At 51.1% G+C, this 19361-nt stretch overlaps 2 protein-coding genes across 2 annotated transcripts; both read right to left on the reverse strand.

Annotated features, from left to right (window-relative positions):
* Positions 1–5880: 5880 nt before the first annotated feature.
* LOC111755316 (cilia- and flagella-associated protein 251-like) lies at positions 5881–7296 on the reverse strand. The gene is made up of 3 exons (XM_063229263.1): positions 6662–7296; positions 6450–6585; positions 5881–6368 (listed from the first exon to the last, which is right to left on the reverse strand). Exons 1-3 carry the CDS (start codon positions 7070–7072, stop codon positions 6205–6207), a joined length of 711 nt encoding a protein of 236 aa, XP_063085333.1. The 5' UTR covers positions 7073–7296; the 3' UTR covers positions 5881–6204.
* Positions 7297–14007: 6711 nt separating this feature from the next.
* Positions 14008–18812, reverse strand: LOC111755315 (golgin subfamily A member 2-like). Its single transcript, XM_063229264.1, has 9 exons — positions 18696–18812; positions 17473–17526; positions 17082–17160; positions 16386–16702; positions 16013–16126; positions 15304–15528; positions 15150–15222; positions 14884–14963; positions 14008–14370 (listed from the first exon to the last, which is right to left on the reverse strand). The coding sequence occupies exons 1-9, from the start codon at positions 18780–18782 to the stop codon at positions 14134–14136; spliced, it is 1266 nt and encodes a 421-aa protein (XP_063085334.1). The 5' UTR covers positions 18783–18812; the 3' UTR covers positions 14008–14133.
* Between the last annotated feature and the right edge of the window lie 549 nt (positions 18813–19361).

Consider the following 19361-nt stretch of genomic DNA (forward strand, 5'->3'; position numbering starts at 1 on the left):
GTCACCCAAGAGAACACCACACTGGGACACGCATAGACCTCAGCTTGGAAGCTGGGGAGAGATGTCTCCCAAGGAGAGGGAGGAGTGAGAGGAAAAGTGCCCACGGCAATGCCAGTCTCTGTCTCACTGAAAATCACGGAATGCTCTCTGGACCCCTGAGCCTGAGCACCATGCATAGCGCTGGCTGGCAGGTATCCTGAGGTGAAGACCTTGTGGCAGATCACTGCTCTGCGCTGATGCAGGCCTCAGCCACATGTGGCCATGAGTACCTGGAAATGCAGCTGGTATAACCAAGAGCCCACACCTTGTCTCAGTTCAGCGTCACTGCACATATCAGTAGTTCATGTCTATGGTGAAGCCCCTACTGCGGAGCACAGTGCCATAGTGCTGGCTGCAGATTTTCAGAGAGGACCGCACTGGGCTGCTGCTGCATGAACCTGGGGGAAGCTCAGCACCTCAGGGTGTGGCCTCTCAGAGATCAGGATCACAGGAGATGTTCGCCCCTCAGAGGCACACCCTGTTCCCTATCAGAGCTGGGAAAGACTGGAAGCCACTTCTGAAATCATTTTAATTATTCTTCTCAGTTAGTAAATGTAGAAATGAGACCCAGAGGGGAAATAAAACTCAGGAACAGACTGCCCAAGAACACAGAAAAAATGAATAATCAAGCACCATAACTCAGTTTCCTTACACACTTCATATTTTTTTGTTTCCTTGATGCTTTCTCCCACTCATGACACCTACCTTGGGCCTGCACAGAGGACACAAAGAACTATCATCCGTACATGACCCTTACATGGCCATGCATGTGGCTTCCCGGACAGCAGGCAGGGCTCCACGCTCAGCTCTGCACGGAGTGCTTTGTAGAGAGGGAGTGTGCAGCGCGGGGTGAGCTTCTTCCTGCCTCCTCCCAGTAGCTGAGGCTTCCAGGGAGCTTCCTGAGTGTATCTGTCCATTCCCATTCCTGTGAGGAAATCCTGGGGGAAATCAGCTGGAAGCACAGGTTCCCTTCTGCTCGTGGTTCTGAAGGTTTGGTGCACAACAGGGCAGACCCCTTGCTGGTGACAAGGTGTCATACCATGTTGGAGGGCAGGTGAGGAGTGAACCCTTTCATCTTCTGGCAGCAGGAACACCAAAGAAGGAAGAGGCAAGGCCAGCATCCCATGTCCTCCTCAAGGACACTCCCTTGGCAACGTCAGACCTCAGCTGGGCCGCATGTAAAGGCTCTGCCATGTTGTTGGCACCACGCTTCAGATTCAGCCTCCAGCATGAGGCTGCAGGGGACAGGTGCCAGCTGAGCTCCAGTGCACAGTGTAGAGGGAGGAGGAAGCTGCACCTGGCACCTCCTCTCTGGCCTGTATTGGGGAATCTGTAGGCCAAGTCTCAGGGACCCTAGTTATCCAGGAAAAGGTTTTAGGAGGGGAATGTTCTCTGCATTCCACTGAGAGGCCATTAGGAAAGGGGCAGGTTGCAATATGAGTTTCTCAAGGCAAGAACCCCAGTGCATGGAACAATGAATGAAGAGCTGCAGACATACGAGAAAGAACTGGTGTGGCTGTGGAGAATGTGAGCTGATAGAGACTGAAGGGAAATTGGTTACCGGATGAAGGTAAGCAATGAAGTTTGAGACTCAGAAATGCCATCTGCAGCTGGAATATCACAGAGCGTGTACATGGCCAGCGCTGCACTGGGAAAGAAGCAGAAGACAAGCCAATAAAGAGGCCGCAGGACTTTTACTTTCCTGCAGCTGCAGAAATGGAGAAAGTTTACTATTTTGTATGATTTTTCCTACCTCATAAAGTCATGGGAAAGGCTAGAAAACACATCCAGAGAAGCAAATGCTACCATCTGCGTTTGATAAAAAAGCAAACAGAAGCTGGAGAAATTTGGACCGTTGGCCAGGTTCACACAGAGGAACAAAACTGAGGCCAGAATGGGAGCTATTGACTGTGGGTCCTGGGAGGTTTTGCACCCGCTGCCCCTGACTGAGTGAACAATACGGGCAGTTTCATCCAGGTCTCAAAGGGGAAGGCTCCAGTGTGTAATGTGTGCACAAGTGAGTTGACTCCTCATCCTGTCTTCCTCTCAAGGGAGCTCACAAAGAAAGGGGCAGAACAAGCCAACCACTGGGGCAGGAGGAGCACTCTTCCTCCCCAAGGCCTTGCCCCTTCTCTGATGGTGGAGTCACCTTCACCTAGGTGGGAAGCCATGGCTGATTCCACCACCCTGCATTGCAGGACACCATGCTTTTGATGCTGATCTATATGATGCCGGAGCTCTGCTTGGCTGTGCTCATGTCTGTTCTATGGTGGAAACAGACTCAGTCTGACTTCTGTGGGGTGAGTTTGTGAGTGGAACCACCCTGATCCTCCCTGGTCACCAGGCATGGCAGGTGGAGCCCTTGCCAAAGGTCTCGAGATGGCAGGGGGTGGTGGTTTGGGTGGGGATGGAAGACAGGTGGGCAAGGGAGGCAGATGATGACAGAGGCGCTGACCGGCTGAGCCTCACTGCAGTGGAGAGAGCTCAGCCTGAGCTCAGCTGCCCCCGTCCTCCTGTTCTTCAACCAGAGCAGCGGCTCTGGGAAGTCCCATGTCCTCCCTGGCATCGCTGTGAGTTTGTGCTGGTGCTCAGGGCTCTGGGCCCTGGCTGTCGCCACCCAAGCAGGAGCCCTCACTCCCATAGCACAGTCTCCTTGATAGTGGTGTCTGGGGAGAAGGGACTTGAGAAGCAAGTAGGCTCACTGGGTGTCTTTGGCTCTGCTGCTCTTCCTTTAAAGTTCTTATATTTCTCCAAAAGATACTAACCAAACATTAAATCAAAAAGCATGGAATGTTATCCTACTGCCCTATGAACTCATTGCTTCACTTCTGGAATTAGAAAGCTTTGATTTACCTGAAGGTTTAATCATAGGGTGCAGAATGAATACCAGATCGATGAACAGCAGTTACTAGGTGGATGTGATAATGCCCTGTTCTTGTCTTGGAAGAGCGAAGGATTCTGTATCTAGAGGGTGGAAAAGGGCAGGCATCCAGGCACAGGTTCATGGCAGCCTGAGCTAAGTCAGAAACTCAATGTATTTTCTTTCTTTTTGAGGTTGTTCTCCCTGAATCAGAGAAAAATAATCCCAGCAGGCCCTCCAAAGCACACTCTACCCTTGTAGGTAGGGAGATATTGAGTTTTTAATAATGAAATTGGAAAATATTCAATATAAAGTTAATTTTGGTGATTTTACAGACAACCTACCCTTCAAAAAGTAGCAAACTTTCAGTTCCTTTCTCATCAAGGGTTTTGTTGAATGTGTGCTCAGGGCTGCGGTCTTGGTGTCCCTCTTGCCCTTCAGAGAAGCGGTGTCATGGAAACATGTTAGCTGCACTGAGGGAGGAGCTCAGACCCTCCCAGGAAGCAGCAGAGGGCATTTCAGTGGACCTCAGGGGTGCAAGGATGCAGCTTTGCCCTGACTCCCATCACTGAGCAGGCGTGGACTCAGCTTCCCTGGTGCTCTGACCCCATGGGCGGCTCTAGCTCTCATGCATGCACTGTGTCATTAGTGCAGGGATCCCAGTCCTCACAGCACAGCATCAGGACCTTTCAGAAAAGTAATGAGCTTCATAATAAAGTCTGCAAGTGCTTGCAGATTTCATTGGAGAAGCTAGTTTGATTGTTTTGATAATTTTCCTTCAAGACAGAGCAAATCAATAATGTTAACTGAAATATATATTTGAGGTCTCATCCAAATTTGGTCTCAGCTGCTCAACCAAAATCAGCACACAAAGACTAATCAGGAATATTTACTCTAACACTAACCCTACCATTAAGCTTAGCTACAGCCCCAACACTAACACATTTTCCATTGTGGAGTTGATTTTCCTGTGAACATAGGACTCGCTTGAATCCATTATGTAGGGAAAGCTGGTGCTGTCACATTTTTTGGCTTTTGTATACTAGAAACATGAACTTCATTTTGATTTTGGAAGACATTGCTCAGTACTAATAGTAAGCTGATGAACGAACTTAGTTTTACAAACATTTGTCATTTCATCTGTGTCCTAAATTGTGTTGTTTCTAATAAGAACCCCACTGGAACTTTACTGTGGCACTAAAGATGGATTGCATTAACTTTAGAACTGACAGGCAGCTTAGGAAAGCACACCTCCTGATGTGTCCTTGAAGTGTAACATGGGTGCTATATCAGACACGTGGCCCCATCTTCTCAGGAAAAATCAATCTGCTCTGCCTCCCAGCTGCCATGAAGCAAGCAGCTTTGCCCTTCTGCCATGATGTATCTACTTTAGAGCCAGCCAAACATGGACTGAGTTTCCTGAAACTGTGAGCCACAGAAAACTGTCCTTCAATTGTGGGTGCCAGGTACTGGATCCAGTAAGCAAACCAAAGAACTGGGACTAAAGAAGTAGAGCCCAGTGAGTGACTACATGAGTCCATGCTGTTCAGTTCATCTGGAACAGTTTTGAGGAAGGGATCTGGGGATGTTAACAGCTGTGTGCTAGAGAAGGCCTGCAATGCCATAAGCTAAGTCTAATGGGTGTTTCTGCTGGGAGCTCAGACAGCCAGATTGCTGACAAACTGCAGAGAGTGAAGCCAAGTCTCAGGAGGTTTCAAATAGCAACTTCCTGTGCATGCTACATTCTGGCCAGAAAGAACTTGTCTGCATTTTGCACATGTCCTGAAACCTTCATGTCTTCTTACTTTCCATCTCTGAGACAAAATACTTCACACCTGCAGTTTAGAGGAGGAGGGGTTTCTTTGGGCTCACAGTTCTAGTCTCTGGTGGACTGGCTGCAAGGCAGAAACAGGAGGGAAGAGGGACATGGCCAAGGGAAAGGTGCTCAGGCCACGGTGGCCAGCAACACCCTTCCCAGAAGCCTCACACCCTAAGAGCACATCTACTCCCTGACCTCATCAGTGGACAGGTCCTCTGCAGAGTATGCTTCCTTTCCCATCCAACCAACTTCCACACACAGATTCCGAGGGACATTTCAGGTTAAAAGGTACTACACCCTGCACCTTGTTCCCAGAGTCTCATGTCTATCTCATGAGAATGAACTGAGTTCCTCACTTAGAGTCAAATTGACATGGCATGGGAGTTCCAGGGTTACTGAAGTCCCATAGAGTATTCCTATCAAAAAACAAAAACCACCATTCTTACCACCAAGGAGCAGGGCCACAAATTGAACCTCAAGGAAGAGGGGCAGCAGCCAGCAAGAGGCCAAGCTAAATAGAAGGAACAGGCCCCATGTGCAGACAGAGCCACAACCAGGGCATGAATTGGAAATGCTGCACTGCAGGGCAGGGCAGGCCCCTGAACCTGTCCATCCCCACTGTCAGGTCAGGCTCCGGTCTGAGGCCCATAAGAACAGGCTGCCCTGGGAGCCTCCACGGCAGCCCCCTCACCACAGCCTAGCAGGATGCAGGTGACAAGGCAGGGAGATGTCATCCAGCCCTGTTGGATGAGCTCAAACATGGGCTCTGGCTCAGCCCAATGCGTGCCCTCTGCGGGCAGCATCTGCTCCCTGCCCCTCATCTGATCCTTGCCCTTCCTTGCCAGGAAACTGATAGAATCCATTTATTCCCAGTCAAATGAAAATCAGCATAAATGGGACCAACAGAACCAGGTCACCAGGAACCCATCCTGTCTCCTCCCTCTGTGCTTCAGAACAATAAATAAGTTTTAAAATTCAAACTGTGATAGGGAAAAGAAGAAAGAAGACAAGAAAAATTATAGTGAAGATAATTACGCAGCTAGCTTTTATTTCTTCCTTGAAAACGATGTCTTGTGCTAATATTGTTTAGATGCAATAGCATGCCTACATCCTGTGTTCCAAATAACTACCACGAAGACAACAGCATGCAGGATTTCAAGTATTGTCATGCACCTACTAATGTGTTTTGAAACTCAGTTTCATCTTGTTTTACTCTATAAAAAAGATGTAAAATTTAAAACATTTAAAATTTTTATTGAAATATTTTTCTTGGGGTTTTTTCATTTCTATTGAAATAAATGTACATTGTTTGACATTTTAAAGAATTGTTGGAGTTCAAATATCTTTAGAAAGAAATGAATTGGTGGAGTTTTTCTGACTCCTCTAGACATGGCAGGAAAAGAGTCAGGAGAGGAGGGACAGGGAAGCAGGGACTGAATGGGGGGAAAAGAGGGCACAGAGCATTGGTTCTATGGTTTCCTACTCCTCAGCATTGTTCCAAAACAGAAATCACTGACTCAGGGGTGAAGGCCCAAGCCAGGGCCCTGTGCAGATTCTCATTCTCAAGCAGCTGGGGTTCTGGGGGGCACTCGACCACAGCCTCTTCAATTGGAGGCTGTTCAGTGTGTGCGGGGCTCCCCTCTGCAGGACCTTTGGGAGAGAGCAGCAGGCACTGAGTGTGTGCCCCTTGCCATGCCTGCCCCTGCCCACCCCTCCAAGGCCTGCACTCACCACACTGCTCATCTGAGGCTGCAACATCCTTGGAGTGTGGGGATCCCACAGTGGGCTCCTCACCATGGCTCTGTGCAGTGCCCTGAAACTCGCCCTGACAGGACCTGCAGTCTTCTTGTGGGCAGAGAACCACCTCCTGCAACACAAGCAGCTTTACCCTCAGGGAGAGGGGCTTCTTAGGGACCCAGCCCTAAGGAGACACCCAGACCTACCTGCTCCTCTCCCTTCACTGAGAATAGCTGTGGGATATGTTCATCCTCCTCCTGCTGCTCTTCCTCCTCTACCTCTGGCTCCTCCTCCTCCATTTCTACTTCCTCCTCCCCTTCCAGCTCCTCCTCCTTCTCCTTTTCCTCTCCTTCTTCCTTTTCCTCCACTCCCACTATTTCAACCTCCTCCTCCTCCTCCTGGTTCCAGTACTCCTCATCCTCATCTCCTTTATCGTCCTCCTCTTGTTCATCATCCTCTTCCTTCTCCTGTGTCTTCTGTTCCTCCTCCTCCAGTTGTTCATCCTCCTCCTCCACCTGCTTGTCCTGCTCCTTCTCGTCATCCTCCACTCCTTTGTGCTCCTCCTTCTCCACTTGTTCATTCCCCTCCTCCTCCACGCCGTCCTCCTCCTCCTCCATCTCTTCCTTCTGCTTCTCCTCCTCCTTCACTTGTTCTTTCTCCTCCTCCTGTTGTGTGTCCTCCTCCTCACAATGCCTCACTGTTAGGTTTGTCCCCTGTTTGGGGCAGATCGCAGTGTGCTCTGCTGTGCAAAGGAGAACAATAGTCAGAGGTCACTTGCAAGCCTCCCAAACCCCACACCTTACAACCTCTGCTGCAGGAGCCCTGGCCCAGCTTTGACCGGCGCAGCTCCAATGAAACAGGAGACAGGAGACGCTTTTGTGGACGACAGTTAACTGCTAGTTTATTTACGCGGGCTCTGGTTTATATATTTGGCCGTGACCAATCACAGGCTGCCACAAGGAAGCAGGGCGGGAATGGGACGCAGGCTCCGGCTACTATATCCAGCTGTGGCCAATCAGGAGTTGCCACAGAGTACGGAGTGAGCACGAAGTGCGCACAGGTTGGCTAATTTAAAGAGGGACGTAGCGCATTGCGGAAGCTGGCGTGGTCCTTAGTCCCGGGTGGGGTATGGTATGTTGAGTGCCTGCGCCCAACATCTCCCCCTTTCTTTATAACTGACGCAGGGTCTCCAGAGGTCGGTGCCCCTCGTGAGGTGTCACGCGGCAGTCATGACAGTGCCTCACTACTCGTTGGTGCTCTTTTGGAGGGGGCGGGAGTATTGTTTTATGAGCCCAACCCGCATGCTCACCGACATTGGGACCGGGGTGTCTCCTGGCCAAGGACGACACCCCCTGCGATGCTTTGCTCCACACCTGCATCACAGCATGGCGAGCCATGCTGCCGGGCTTTGACCAGATTCCATGATCAGCAATGCTTGTTTGATACTTTGTCCCTATTCCTTTGTCTGCGAATCCTACAGAGCAGAAGTAGACTGCCGAATGCAGCAAGTGTAGTCATGGTAGCCAGAGCCCCTGTTCCTGCCCATTCCTTTATGAAAGCCAATTGGAGAGTTGGCCCGAGCTGGATCACAGGAAACTCGTCTGAGTCCGCCATAACTGGAACCGGTGCGAACTGGAGTACCTGCATAACAACAGCTGAAAGTGTACTGTTATCCCAACATTATAACATATAACAGGTTGTGGTGGAGCAATTTAGAAAAGTCATTGGCTGCAAGGACCATACGAGATGCAAGAAGGAAGGGAAAAGGAGGCTACTAACCAGGGGAGTTGGCCAAGGTGCCATAGTTAATGGGAGTTGTGGGTATACTTGCTAGGTCTGGCTTGTGAGGCTCCTGTTGATTCCCCTGTTCTGTGGTTGACGTTTCCTCTGGGTCAGGGTCTGGTGGTTTGCAGGGACGTATCAGGCGTTCCGGGACCCAGACAGGTTCGCTGCCTTCTTCCTGCGGGAAGACACAGACCGCCCCTCTCGCCCAACTAAGTACTGGGCTGGGGCCTCTCCACACCCCATGCAGGAGGTCTTTCCAGCGTACCCAACCATGTTTGGGTGCGACAGGGTTGGCATGTAGCTGTGCTGGCGTGGATCCTTGTGGGTTGATGTTTACAAAATTGTAAGTGAAGAGGGCGAGATTTAGTCTGGCCCTAGGTGTCATGCCCTGGGCAATACCCTCCTTTTGTTTAAACAGAATAGACTTGAGGGTTTGATGAGCACGCTCAACTATGCCTTGGCCCTGAGGATTACAGGGGATTCCATGTCTGAGGGACACCTGCATTTTTTGGCAGAAGTCAGAAAATGACTTGCTGGTGTAAGCAGGGCCGTTGTCTGTTTTTAACTGCTTGGGTTGTCCCCAGGCGGCCCATGCCGCCAGGCAATGTTGAATGACATGTCGGGCCTGTTCACCTGTCTCAAGGGAGGCAAACATCACTTGTGAGCAGGTGTCGACAGAGACATGCACATACTTGAGATTTCCAAATTCTGGGATGTGAGTTAACATCCATTTGCCAAATGTGTCCTGGGAGGAGACCACGCGGACAAACGCCACAAGAGGGCGCCACATGACTAGTGACACACGTGGGACATTCTCCCACTATCTGTCTAGCCTGCTCCCGAGTGAGCCGAAACCTATTCTGCAGAGTGCGAGCATTTACATGAAACCGTGTGTGGAACTCTGAGGCCTGCTCTATGGCTGACAGAAGGATGTTAAGGGGGCGAGTAGCTGCGTCGACCATGGCATTCCCGAGAGCTAATGGTCCGGGAAGGGAAGTGTGCGCGCGAATGTGGGCAGCGAAGAATGGTGCAGTCCTGTTTAGAATAAGTGTGCGGAACTCTAGGAAAAGAGCATGGGCTTTAGAGGATTCCCTAATTGGGCCCGAAACTTCCAACACTTGTAAGGCGTTGACAACATAATGTGAGTCAGAGAGCAGATTGAAAAGTTGTGAGTACTGTTTAAACACTTCTATGATGATTTTTAGCTCTGTTAGTTGAGGTTGATCAGGCGCGAATTGGACAGCTACCGGTTGGTGACCTTGCACAAGGTAGGCACCAACGCCTGTTTTTGACCCATCAGTGAATATGGTAAGTGCGTGAGGAATGGGTTTTGATGATGTGAGCTTTGGGAAGATTACTGGGTGTTCTTTCACAAAATGCAAGATGGGGTTATTGGGGTATTGGTTATCTATAGATCCTTCATAGGTGCACCTGAGGATAGTCCAGGAGTTTACACAGGACACCAGTATTTCGATCTGTTGTCGGGTATAGGGAACCTTAATGGAGTGAGGTGGGTGACCGAAGTGTTGCATACATAGTTTAACACCTAGTAGCGCTAGATCTGCCACCATTTCTGGATAATAGCTGATGCTTTTGGCTGGTGACATTCTTGGGTGGATCAACAATAATGGTTGCTGTTGCATAAGTAAAGCAGTGGGTTGAGAAGCAGATTGCAGAATGCACTGCAAAATTTGGACTCCCGGGGCAGCCCTCTGAAGGGTAGCCTTCTGAAGGGCTTGCTCCACTGAGCCAATGGATTCTCGAGCCTCAGGGGTCAGAAGTCTGGGTGACAACAGATTATTATCCCCTTTCAGCAGATCATACAAGGCTTGTAGTTCACTATTGGGTATGTTCAGAAAGGATCTGAGCCAATTGATATCTCCCACGAATTTTTGCAAATCATTAAGTGTTTTTATCTGATCAGTTCTAAGATGTATTTTTTGGGGGGATATATGGTCCGGACGGATAACTGTGCCCAAAAAGGATTGAATTGTACCCTTTTGAATCTTTTCTGGAGCCATGACTAATCCGTGCCACCTTAGGGCTTGTGTCATGGTGATGAATGCTGCATCTAATTCAGCTTGTGACCTATGGGTAAGGAGGATGTCGTCCATATAATGAATACATTTTACATGCGGGTGTTTTTTCTTAATGGGGTCTAAAGCCTTATTCACAAATAACTGACACATGGTGGGACTATTTTTCATTCCTTGGGGTAGAGCTGTCCACTCATATCTCATATCTATGCCCTCTTGGTTTACTGTGGGCAGGGTAAACGCGAATCTGTGGGTGTCCTCTGGATGTAGTGGGATGGAGAAAAAGCAATCTTTAATATCAATGACAATAGTAGGCCAGTCTTGTGGTAGGGCTGTCAATAATGGTAAGCCCCGTTGTACTGGGCCCATTATCTGCATTTGAGCGTTTATGGCTCTTAAATCATGTAGGAGCCGCCATTGGCCTGACCTTTTCTTTATTACAAAAATGGGAGTATTCCAGGGTGACGTTGAGGGTTGGATATGGCCTAACTTTAATTGCTCTTGAATAAGTTTGGATGCGGCTTCTGCTTTGTCTCGTGGTAGGGGCCACTGATTTATCCAAATGGGGTCATTAGAGACCCATGTCAATTTGAGAGGGGCAGAAGCCGAGTCAGTGACCCCCACTAAAAACCCAAACCTTGCCTCTGAGCACGTGGTTGTGCCTGGATGGGGAAAGGCCTTCCTTGCAGGTCTTTGCCTAATCCTTTGCCTGGTTCATACCCTTGATTTTTAAGAATTCTCCTGGCTGTGTGAGAATATTCATTGCACAAGGTCAAGTCTAGGGCAGAGAGCACTTCTCTCCCCCATAGGGTAACTGGAAGCTGGAGAACATAGGGTATGAATTCTCCTGAGTGTCCCTCATTGTCTTCCCATTTAATTATCTGACTACTAATTTTAGGTGCATGAACTGATCCCAAGCCTTGCAGTGTTTGTTGTGCCGTCTGGGTAGGCCAGGTTAGTGGCCAGTCCTTTTCAGCTATAATAGAGCGGTCTGCTCCTGTGTCTAGCAGTCCGGATATTTTTCGCCCATTGAGTGACAACGTTAGCATGGGGCGCTCATCCAATCTAAGAACGAGGGCGGCAAAGGCTGGGTCTGATGATCCAAATCCTCTGTCTCCTCTAATACCAGACAATGATGGATAATCCCCATGACGGCTGGATAACACTAGCATCTGAGCGATGCGGTCTCCTGCCCCTACCACTACTGGGCCTTTAGGAGCCTGCATCATCACCTTTATTTTTCCTGTGTAATCAGAATCTATAACACCCGGTAAGACCTGTATTCCTTTCATGGAGAGGGATGATCAACCAATTATCAACCCTACTGTGCCTTCTGGTAAGGGGCCGGACATATCTGTCTCTATGGCCTGTATCCTCATTTTTGGCGTTAATACGAGTCCAGTGGTGGCACAGAGGTCAAGTCCCCTGAACCCGGAGAGGCTCTCCTCGGTTCTGACCTGCCCATGTTGGCGTCATTGGCAGTGTCTGGTCTACCATATACTCTCTGGCTGGGTAGAATCGGGGGCCCACCCCCCGGGGGGGCCCCCCAATCCCGTTTTTTGGCCTCTCTGTGTTACGGCCCTTACCCGTGAGGGGCAGCCCATTTACATCAAAGGTGGAGCGGCACTCCGCGGCGGAGTGATTTCCCTTTTTACATCTGGGGCACCTTCGGTCTTCAGGAGGGGGGGGTTGTTCTCTTCCGAGTCCCCAAGATGGACAGTCTCTTTTTATGTGTCCCTGTCTGCCGCATTTGAAGCAGCCTTCTTTTGGGCGGGCGCCATTCTGTGGCGCCACTCTGCCTCCCTGACCTTCTTTAGTTAGCTTCATTAGCATGGCCACCAAACCTGAGTTGGTTAATGGCCCCCCGATCTCCCGACAGTGTTTCATCCATTCCTCAAGAGGCCTATTTTTGTATGGACTAATGGCAGAGCGACATTCTTTAGTACATTGCTCAAAAATGAGCTGCTTAATGAGCGGCATGGCTGTCTCAGCATCCCCAAAAATTCTCCCCGCCGCCTCCATCATGCGGGCCACAAAGTCTGAAAAAGGCTCGCTCGGGCCCTGCAAAATTTTTGTCAAGTGGCCCGAGACTTCTCCCCTAGCCGAGACCCGTTTCCATGCTTGTATGGCTATTCTATTTATCTGTGCATACACCTCTTGTGGAAATATCAGCTGGTTATTGAGATACTGCCCTTGTCCTAATAACATATGCGCGTTCCAGGCGGCCTGATTGTTCTGGGCATTAGCTTGGGCCTGTTCTGTGGCAAGTTCAACATTCCAAGCTTTCCAATCAAGATATTGGCCTGGGCTGAGCACTGCCTTGCACAAACTGGCCCAATCAGCAGGTGTCATGGCGTTTCCTGCCATGGCTTCTACTAGGGACAGGGTATACGCCCCGTTAACACCGTACATGGTGCTGGCCTTCTTAAGATGCTTTATCGCCTTCATATCTATAGGCAGGTGGGCTCTGTTTCCCTGAGCATCTACAGCAACCAGAAAAGCCTGGAGAAAATGGCCCAGGCCTCCTGGGTCCTCTCTTTTGACTTGATGCCAAAGGTCTTCCTGGAATGTCCCAGGGGACGTCTGGACCCGTTGCGGACAGCTACATAGCTGATGGCAGGGTCTCCAGTGAGCATGATAATCTGGCGGGTCGGGAGGTAGAGCCGTAGGTCTTATACGGGGCGGCCCTGGGATCCCGTACTCGCTTTCATTGACCCATTTACTCTGAGAAATCCTGCGTTGCAGCTCATTTATGGCCTCAGAGTAAGGCCCTCTCGACTGCGTGTGTGTGACTTCCCCTCTTTTGGTGGTGTCTGCATCCACCATTTTGTATATTTCTTCTTCCTCCCCCTCATTATCTGACGAGTCCTTTGTTTCTCGCCTGTGGCACTGGACTCGAGAGATTGCTTGCGGGAGGATTCTGCCTGATGGTAATCAAGCGCCATGGCGCCAGCCCTTATATGGTCACGACAAGAGGTGTCTGCAAGGCAGCTTCTCACCACTGCCCAAAGGGGTCTGACTCCTGGCTCCAGGAGGCCATTTTCTGCTGCAAAGTCAAGATCTCTCCCTAATTTATCCCAGCTGGGGATGGTAATGGACCCCGTGGGACCAAACCAAGGTGCTACCTTATCGACCTGATCGAGGAAGTTTTGAATTTGTTCTTGTTTCATTCGTAATCCCTTTTCTCTCAGTAAGTCGCTTAAGGCGACTGACAGTGGCTGAGTAGCCGTGTTACCCATGTTAACCAGAATTTCAAGAGTTTCTTTTTATTTTTATTTATTTTTTTCCCTTTTTCCTTTTTTTTTTTTTTTTTTTTTTGTAACAGGGACAGCTTAGTCCCCGCGCCCCTTTATGGCGCCCCCAAAACCTGCCTCTTTACGGCACCGGGAACTCTCTTTACGAGTTCCTCGACCCTTGCGATGCGTCCGCCCAAGGTTGCCCGATAGCCCCCGCTATCCGGCCCTGCAGCCCCCGCTGCCTGTTGCGTAGCCCCCGCTACCAACGTTGAGCAGTTTAACCTGTCAGCCCCCGCCCGCCGAGTAGCCCCCGCTATCGGCGCTTGACGGTTTTACCTGTTGACGCTCTGTTCCATCAGAGAGAGGGTCTCAGCTCTCCTCGTACTGTCGGAGAGAGGGTCTCAGCGCTCGTCTCAGCGCTCCCCGTACGGGCCACCAGTTGACCGGTGCAGCTCCAATGAAACAGGAGACAGGAGACACTTTTGTGGATGACAGTTAACTGCTAGTTTATTTACGTGGGCTCTGGTTTATATATTCGGCCGTGACCAATCACAGGCTGCCACGAGGAAGCAGGGCGGGAATGGGATGCAGGCTCCGGCTACTATATCCAGCTGTGGCCAATCAGGAGTTGCCACAGAGTACGGAGTGAGCACGAAGTGCGCACAGGTTGGCTAATTTAAAGAGGGACGTAGCGCATTGCGGAAGCTGGCGTGGTCCATAGTCCCGGGTGGGGTATGGTATGTTGAGCGCCTGCGCCCAACACAGCTTATCAGTGGTGCTGCAATCACCAGAGAGCAGCATGCGTTGACATTCTAGCTCCTCCACTGGCTCCTTAATCTCTGCCTTTTCCTCTGACACCTGTACAAGAAAGGAAGCAGAGCACCAGAGTCAGGGCTCTGTGGCCACCTGCCCTGCCTGCCCTTCCCAGCCTGGTGGGGCAGCCTCCTCTGAGGCTGCACCATTGTCACATGGTCACCACTGCTCCTAGGAGTTGAAGCCACATCCTCAGCTTTGACCTGGGTCAGGAGTGCCACATAGGCCAAACTCTGGCCTAGCTGCCTCTGAACCTTCAGGTGGCTGAGTGGCTGAGCCCACTGTTTCTGCACAGAAGAGGGACCTTTGTTGACAAATGCCATCTGTGGAGGCAGGGTGTGATTCTGTGGGGGAGCTCTCCACATCACAGGATGCATGGAGCCTCCTTCTGCCACTGGCATCTGATACTCCTAGGGATGGGGCATGACCACTGCTTTCCGGGAAGGTCCAGGGAAATGAGGGCATGGGGAACCCAAAGTATTGGGGTGTCCAAAGGGACCTCAATGGAAGAGGCAGGGAAGGAGACCCAGGGAAGGATCAAAGCAGAGCCCAGCTCACCGCAGCCTTTGAGCCTCTCACTTCTTCAGGACTGGTGCTGTTGGGCTGAGGACTCTCCAGTTTTCTTTCCTCCACCTCCCCTTCATTTCATATTGGGAGCAGTCAGGAGGGAGACAGAGCAGTCCAGGCTCCCCTCCACCGACCTCACCAGGTCCCCCTGGGCCACCACCCTCGGGGAGAGAATGAGCAGCCCTCTGCCATCTCGTCCTCCTCCACTCATTCTCAGAGTGCTCCTCAGCCCATGCAACACTGACACCTCCATTCACCTTCCCCGGGCAGTGCCACAACTCCAGGCGAGGATGTCTGCTGCTTCTGCAGCTTGGAGGCTGACAGGACCTCCTGTAGGTAAGGATGGAAAGTGAGACATCAGAGGCAGCCAGATCCTCCCAGACAGGGGCCCGGCCTCAGCACCTCCATCACCTGGGTGGTCTTCAGGTCTTTGTAAAACCTAACCAGGGCCTTGTGGTCTTCCAGGTCTTTCAGATGTACATTCACCGCTTGTTTAAACGACTGCAGAAGCTGATGTTGCAGAGCGTGTTTTTCAGAGGCCAGGTGTAAACAGTCCTCAGCTCTGTGGCAGAGGATGCCCAGCAGCTGGTGTCTCTGCTGCTGCAGCTCCTGGGCCTCCTGGCTCTTCAGCGCCACCTGCAGGAGACCGAGAAGTGAGGTCAGTCATACCCTGGGGTGTCAGCAGCCTGAGCTTATTAGGGGCTCCTCTGAACCACTGGCCTCCTGTTCACAGTCTCCACTCCTACAACCTCTGTTCTTGAATGTGGACCTCACCACATCTATGGAGAATCAGATGGAGCCATGCCACATGTGTTAAGTGATCTCTAGGCTTCAGTTTGCACCAAGGAGCCTTCCCCTCCTACCCTGTTTCCTCCTAGCAGTAGGATGACTCAGGTTTCTGGCAGGGAAATGACATCAGGACCCGGGAGGACCCCAGAGCCACCTACCTCTACCAGTCAGAGACCAAAGCAAAAGACACACAACTGCTCTGCCAGACACTGCAGGACTCTGGGGTCACTTGTGGTCCAGCTGTGGGAGATCAGTTCTGGCCCCAGCACCTCCCACCCCCATCGGGAGCACCTCTGTCCTAGCCCAGTCCCATGGGGCAGGAGTCACCTACCACTGCCTTGAGCTGCGTGATCTCCTCCTGCAGCTGGCCCAGCTTCCAAGTCACCTCCTTGTTTCTGAGCTGCTCTGAGCTCAGGGAGGTCACTATATTGGTGTTCTCTTCTCTCTACAGAGAATGGTAATCAGTGCCACCAGCACGGGCCGACCTGAGACCCCACCTGGGTGTCTACGGTGCAAGGCAGGACAGATAATCATCCTCTCTCTGCAGGAGAAGCCCCACAGGGTTCTGACTCACAGGACACTTTCACGATTGAGGGGGACAGTGGCCCAATGTGTTGCAGGGGGGAAGGAGCCAGAGGGGTTAGTGTGCTGCTCTGCCTGGAAGGTCCTGGTGGTGAGGAGCCTGGCGAGCAGTGAACACCCACCAGCCCCTGGAAGCTGTCCTGCATCTGGGCCAGCTGCTCCTTTATCAGGCAGTTCTGAAGCCCTAAGGCCTCAATCATCTCCTGCTGCTCCTCCATGTTGTGCACGATGTTCTTGTGCTCTTCTGCCTGCACAGAGCACAGCTCTGCCCTGGTGTCAACCTGCAGAAGGCGCTCCTCCTGCTCCCTCATTTTGTTCCGCAGAGCCAGGTTTTCTTCCTTTAGCTGCCCCAAGGCGCCCTCCAGCTCCTTCTTCACCTTCTGCACCTCCCACAGGAGCTGCTGATGTTCCAGGCATGGCCCTGCTTGGGGCTGCAGGGCTGGGGCACAGGTGACAAAGGAGGTAGGGAAAGGGTCCAGGTCTCTGGGCCCTAACAAGCTCTCAAGGCTCAGCCCCCACTCCAGGCTCCTTGCTTGGGCCTTGGCTTCCTCATGACTGATTCCTCACACCCACATCATGGCCAGGCCTGAAGCCATGTTCCTGTATGGATCCTGGGTGGGGGCTGGCAGGGGCACAATACCCTCTCTGCAAGTGGGGACACTGAGGCTCAGAGATAGGACTAAATTGCCAGCTTCTGGCACAGATGCCCTTCCCTTTACCACTGTGCCCTTGAGTCCACCCTGTCTCCTAGGGCAGTGTAAGCCCCACCCACAGCCTGGGTACCCCGCTCTCCCCAGATCACCCTTGTGCCCACTCACCCACGTGTTTCTCCAGTTCACTCCGCTGGACAGGAGGCTTATCAGCCCTCCTGTCCCGCTCCTCCTTTACCTCATGCACCTGCCCAAGGCACAGGGGACAGTAGATGGAGGGAGGGACTAGTGACCTCAGACCCTTCTATCACCCTAGTCCCCCTTTCCCTTCTCTGGCCCCGAGCTGCAGTGCTCTCTTTGAAACTCTCCCACTGAGCTATAACAGGCCCAGCCCTAAATGCAGAATTCTTAGCACCTGACGTTTTTCTCATCTGCACTCTGACCCTCTACTGCCATTGCAGCCCCATCCTTAGCTGCCTGGCCAGCCATGACACAGCTTCGTGTGGGTGACATTCTCCACCACTGGCTGTCTTAGGTTTTATGCATTTTAAAAACTTACTCTTTTATCCACCAAAAAGCAATCATGCTTCTTCTGTTTTTTGAATTCTCTTAACTGTGGAAAGAAGAGCAATGATACTCACAAAAACAATAAGCCACTTTGTTCACATCCTCCTATAGAACACTCTTATGCACACCACCTGCTTCATGCTGCCAACAGCCCTACAACACACTGTGATGGTCAGTCAGTCAGTAAACACACAAGTTAACATGGCTGAACAGCAGGAAGAAAGAAATGAAAGAAAAGAGAAACTTGTCACTGTGGTGTAGGCCTGTAACCCCAAATACTGGTGATGTTGCAATAGCAGGATAAGAATGAGGGAAACCTGAGGGGATAAAAGTAGTAAAACACTTCCTCAAATAGAAATAATAAAAAATAAAAAGGGCTGAGCATGGAACCCTGTGCTCCCTGGACTTCATCCCTAGACGTAATGGGGGGAAACAGACAGTAACAGGCTGGAGTGCAGCTCAGTAATAGACAGCTTTCTGTACTTTTGAAGGCGGTGGGTCTAATCATCAGTACCACACACAGGAGAGTCAAAGGTAAAGGGGACAATTAGAAAACATTCTGAGTCTCTCTGTAGAGTCAACTCCTGGGGAAAAAGCTCACACAAATCTGATCTACTCTGGTCACCCAGAGAGACTGTCAACCTTTTGAGATCCCTGATGAAAGTTTTATGTTGTCAGTGTCTAAGTTAATGAGCCCAGTGGCCAAAACCTCTATACCCACTCCCATGTTCACATCCCCTTCCAGGGAGAAATCTGTGTCTTCACCAGAGAAACCAGAAGGGGGCTAAAGCTGCTTTAGGGGTCCAAGTGGGAAGATTAAGGGCCAGGTGAGGGTTAGTGATGAGGGCGTCCAATGGAAAGGGTCTTAAGTGCACTCTACTCCTCCCTCTCTGTCCGCAGAATCCTCTGCTCCCCACCCTCCTCTGTGTTCAGACAGCGGAAGGGAAAGAGGACCCCCAATGTAGGGCTCAGGGAGGCAAAGTGTATGAGGGTGGGTAGGAGGCAAGAGCCAAGCCCCAGGTGAGGCCTAAAGGAGTGTCCCCTGGAGGTGGACACATTTGGGCTGGGAGGAGAGGATCTGTAACAGGCCTTGAAGGGGCACCGGAGTGCTGAGGGTCCCTCCACATTTGCTCCCAGGGGGGCACACACTCTGCCAAGAAGTTGTTAGCTGGGGGCTTGCTCTGAGTCCAGGAACTGAGACCCTGTTCGGTTTACCTTTTTTTTGGCCGCAGCCAACTTCTGCCTTCGAATTTCTTCCGGAATAAGAAGACAGGGCGGGGGAAAGGGGTGGGACCACTTCATGACAGTCGCTTCTATCACAGGGAAACTCAAACACACTCCTCTCAGATCCACCAACTACCTACAAAAGGTGTAACCAGGGAAACGCTAAACTCAACCCAGTGGGCGTGGCACCAGACCTCTTGTCCCATTGGCTGAGTAAACTATGACGTCATAAGGGGCCTGGTGAGGCCTCCTCCAGTGGGTGGGGGATGGGTGGAGTGGCACTAAAGCTGCAGACTACTGCTGTTCCAGGCCACCCCAGGGAACTATAACAGCAGGACCTGGGAGGAAGGGAAACTAAGGTAACACAAGTAAAACAGTAAAAGCACACAGAAAGATGTGAGGGTGTCTACTAAGGAAAATCTCACGACACAGCCCCTTTGAAATCACGTAAGTGCCAGGCATGGTGGTGTACAGATGTAATCCCAGTACTCCACAGACTAAGGCAGGAGGATCACCCTGAGTTTGAGGGCACCCTGGAATCCATAGTAGGTTCAAGAGCCTGAACTGCCTATCAAGACCCTATTGCAAAAATTAAAATAGTCACACAAAACAGACTTTGAGGCAAACAGTATTTACTCTCAAAAGGGCCACACACTT

The sequence above is a fragment of the Cavia porcellus genome, unplaced genomic scaffold (assembly GCF_034190915.1).
Source record: "Cavia porcellus strain 051 isolate PalLab524CR breed Dunkin Hartley unplaced genomic scaffold, mCavPor4.1 scaffold_17, whole genome shotgun sequence".
Classification (NCBI taxonomy): domain Eukaryota; kingdom Metazoa; phylum Chordata; class Mammalia; order Rodentia; family Caviidae; genus Cavia; species Cavia porcellus.

Coding starts and splice junctions, on each gene's coding strand:
- LOC111755316 (XM_063229263.1), bottom strand. CDS start 7,072: ATGGAGGAGGAGGAGGACGGCGTGGAGGAGGAGGGGAATGAACAAGTG. Junction 6,586..6,661: donor CAGTGAAGGGAGAGGAGCAG/GTAGGTCTGGGT, acceptor CTTGTGTTGCAG/GAGGTGGTTCTCTGCCCACA. Junction 6,369..6,449: donor AGCCTCAGATGAGCAGTGTG/GTGAGTGCAGGC, acceptor TCTCTCCCAAAG/GTCCTGCAGAGGGGAGCCCC.
- LOC111755315 (XM_063229264.1), bottom strand. CDS start 18,782: ATGAAGTGGTCCCACCCCTTTCCCCCGCCCTGTCTTCTTATTCCGGAA. Junction 17,161..17,472: donor GCTTTTTGGTGGATAAAAGA/GTAAGTTTTTAA, acceptor TGCCTTGGGCAG/GTGCATGAGGTAAAGGAGGA. Junction 14,964..15,149: donor TGTGGCACTGCCCGGGGAAG/GTGAATGGAGGT, acceptor TATGAAATGAAG/GGGAGGTGGAGGAAAGAAAA.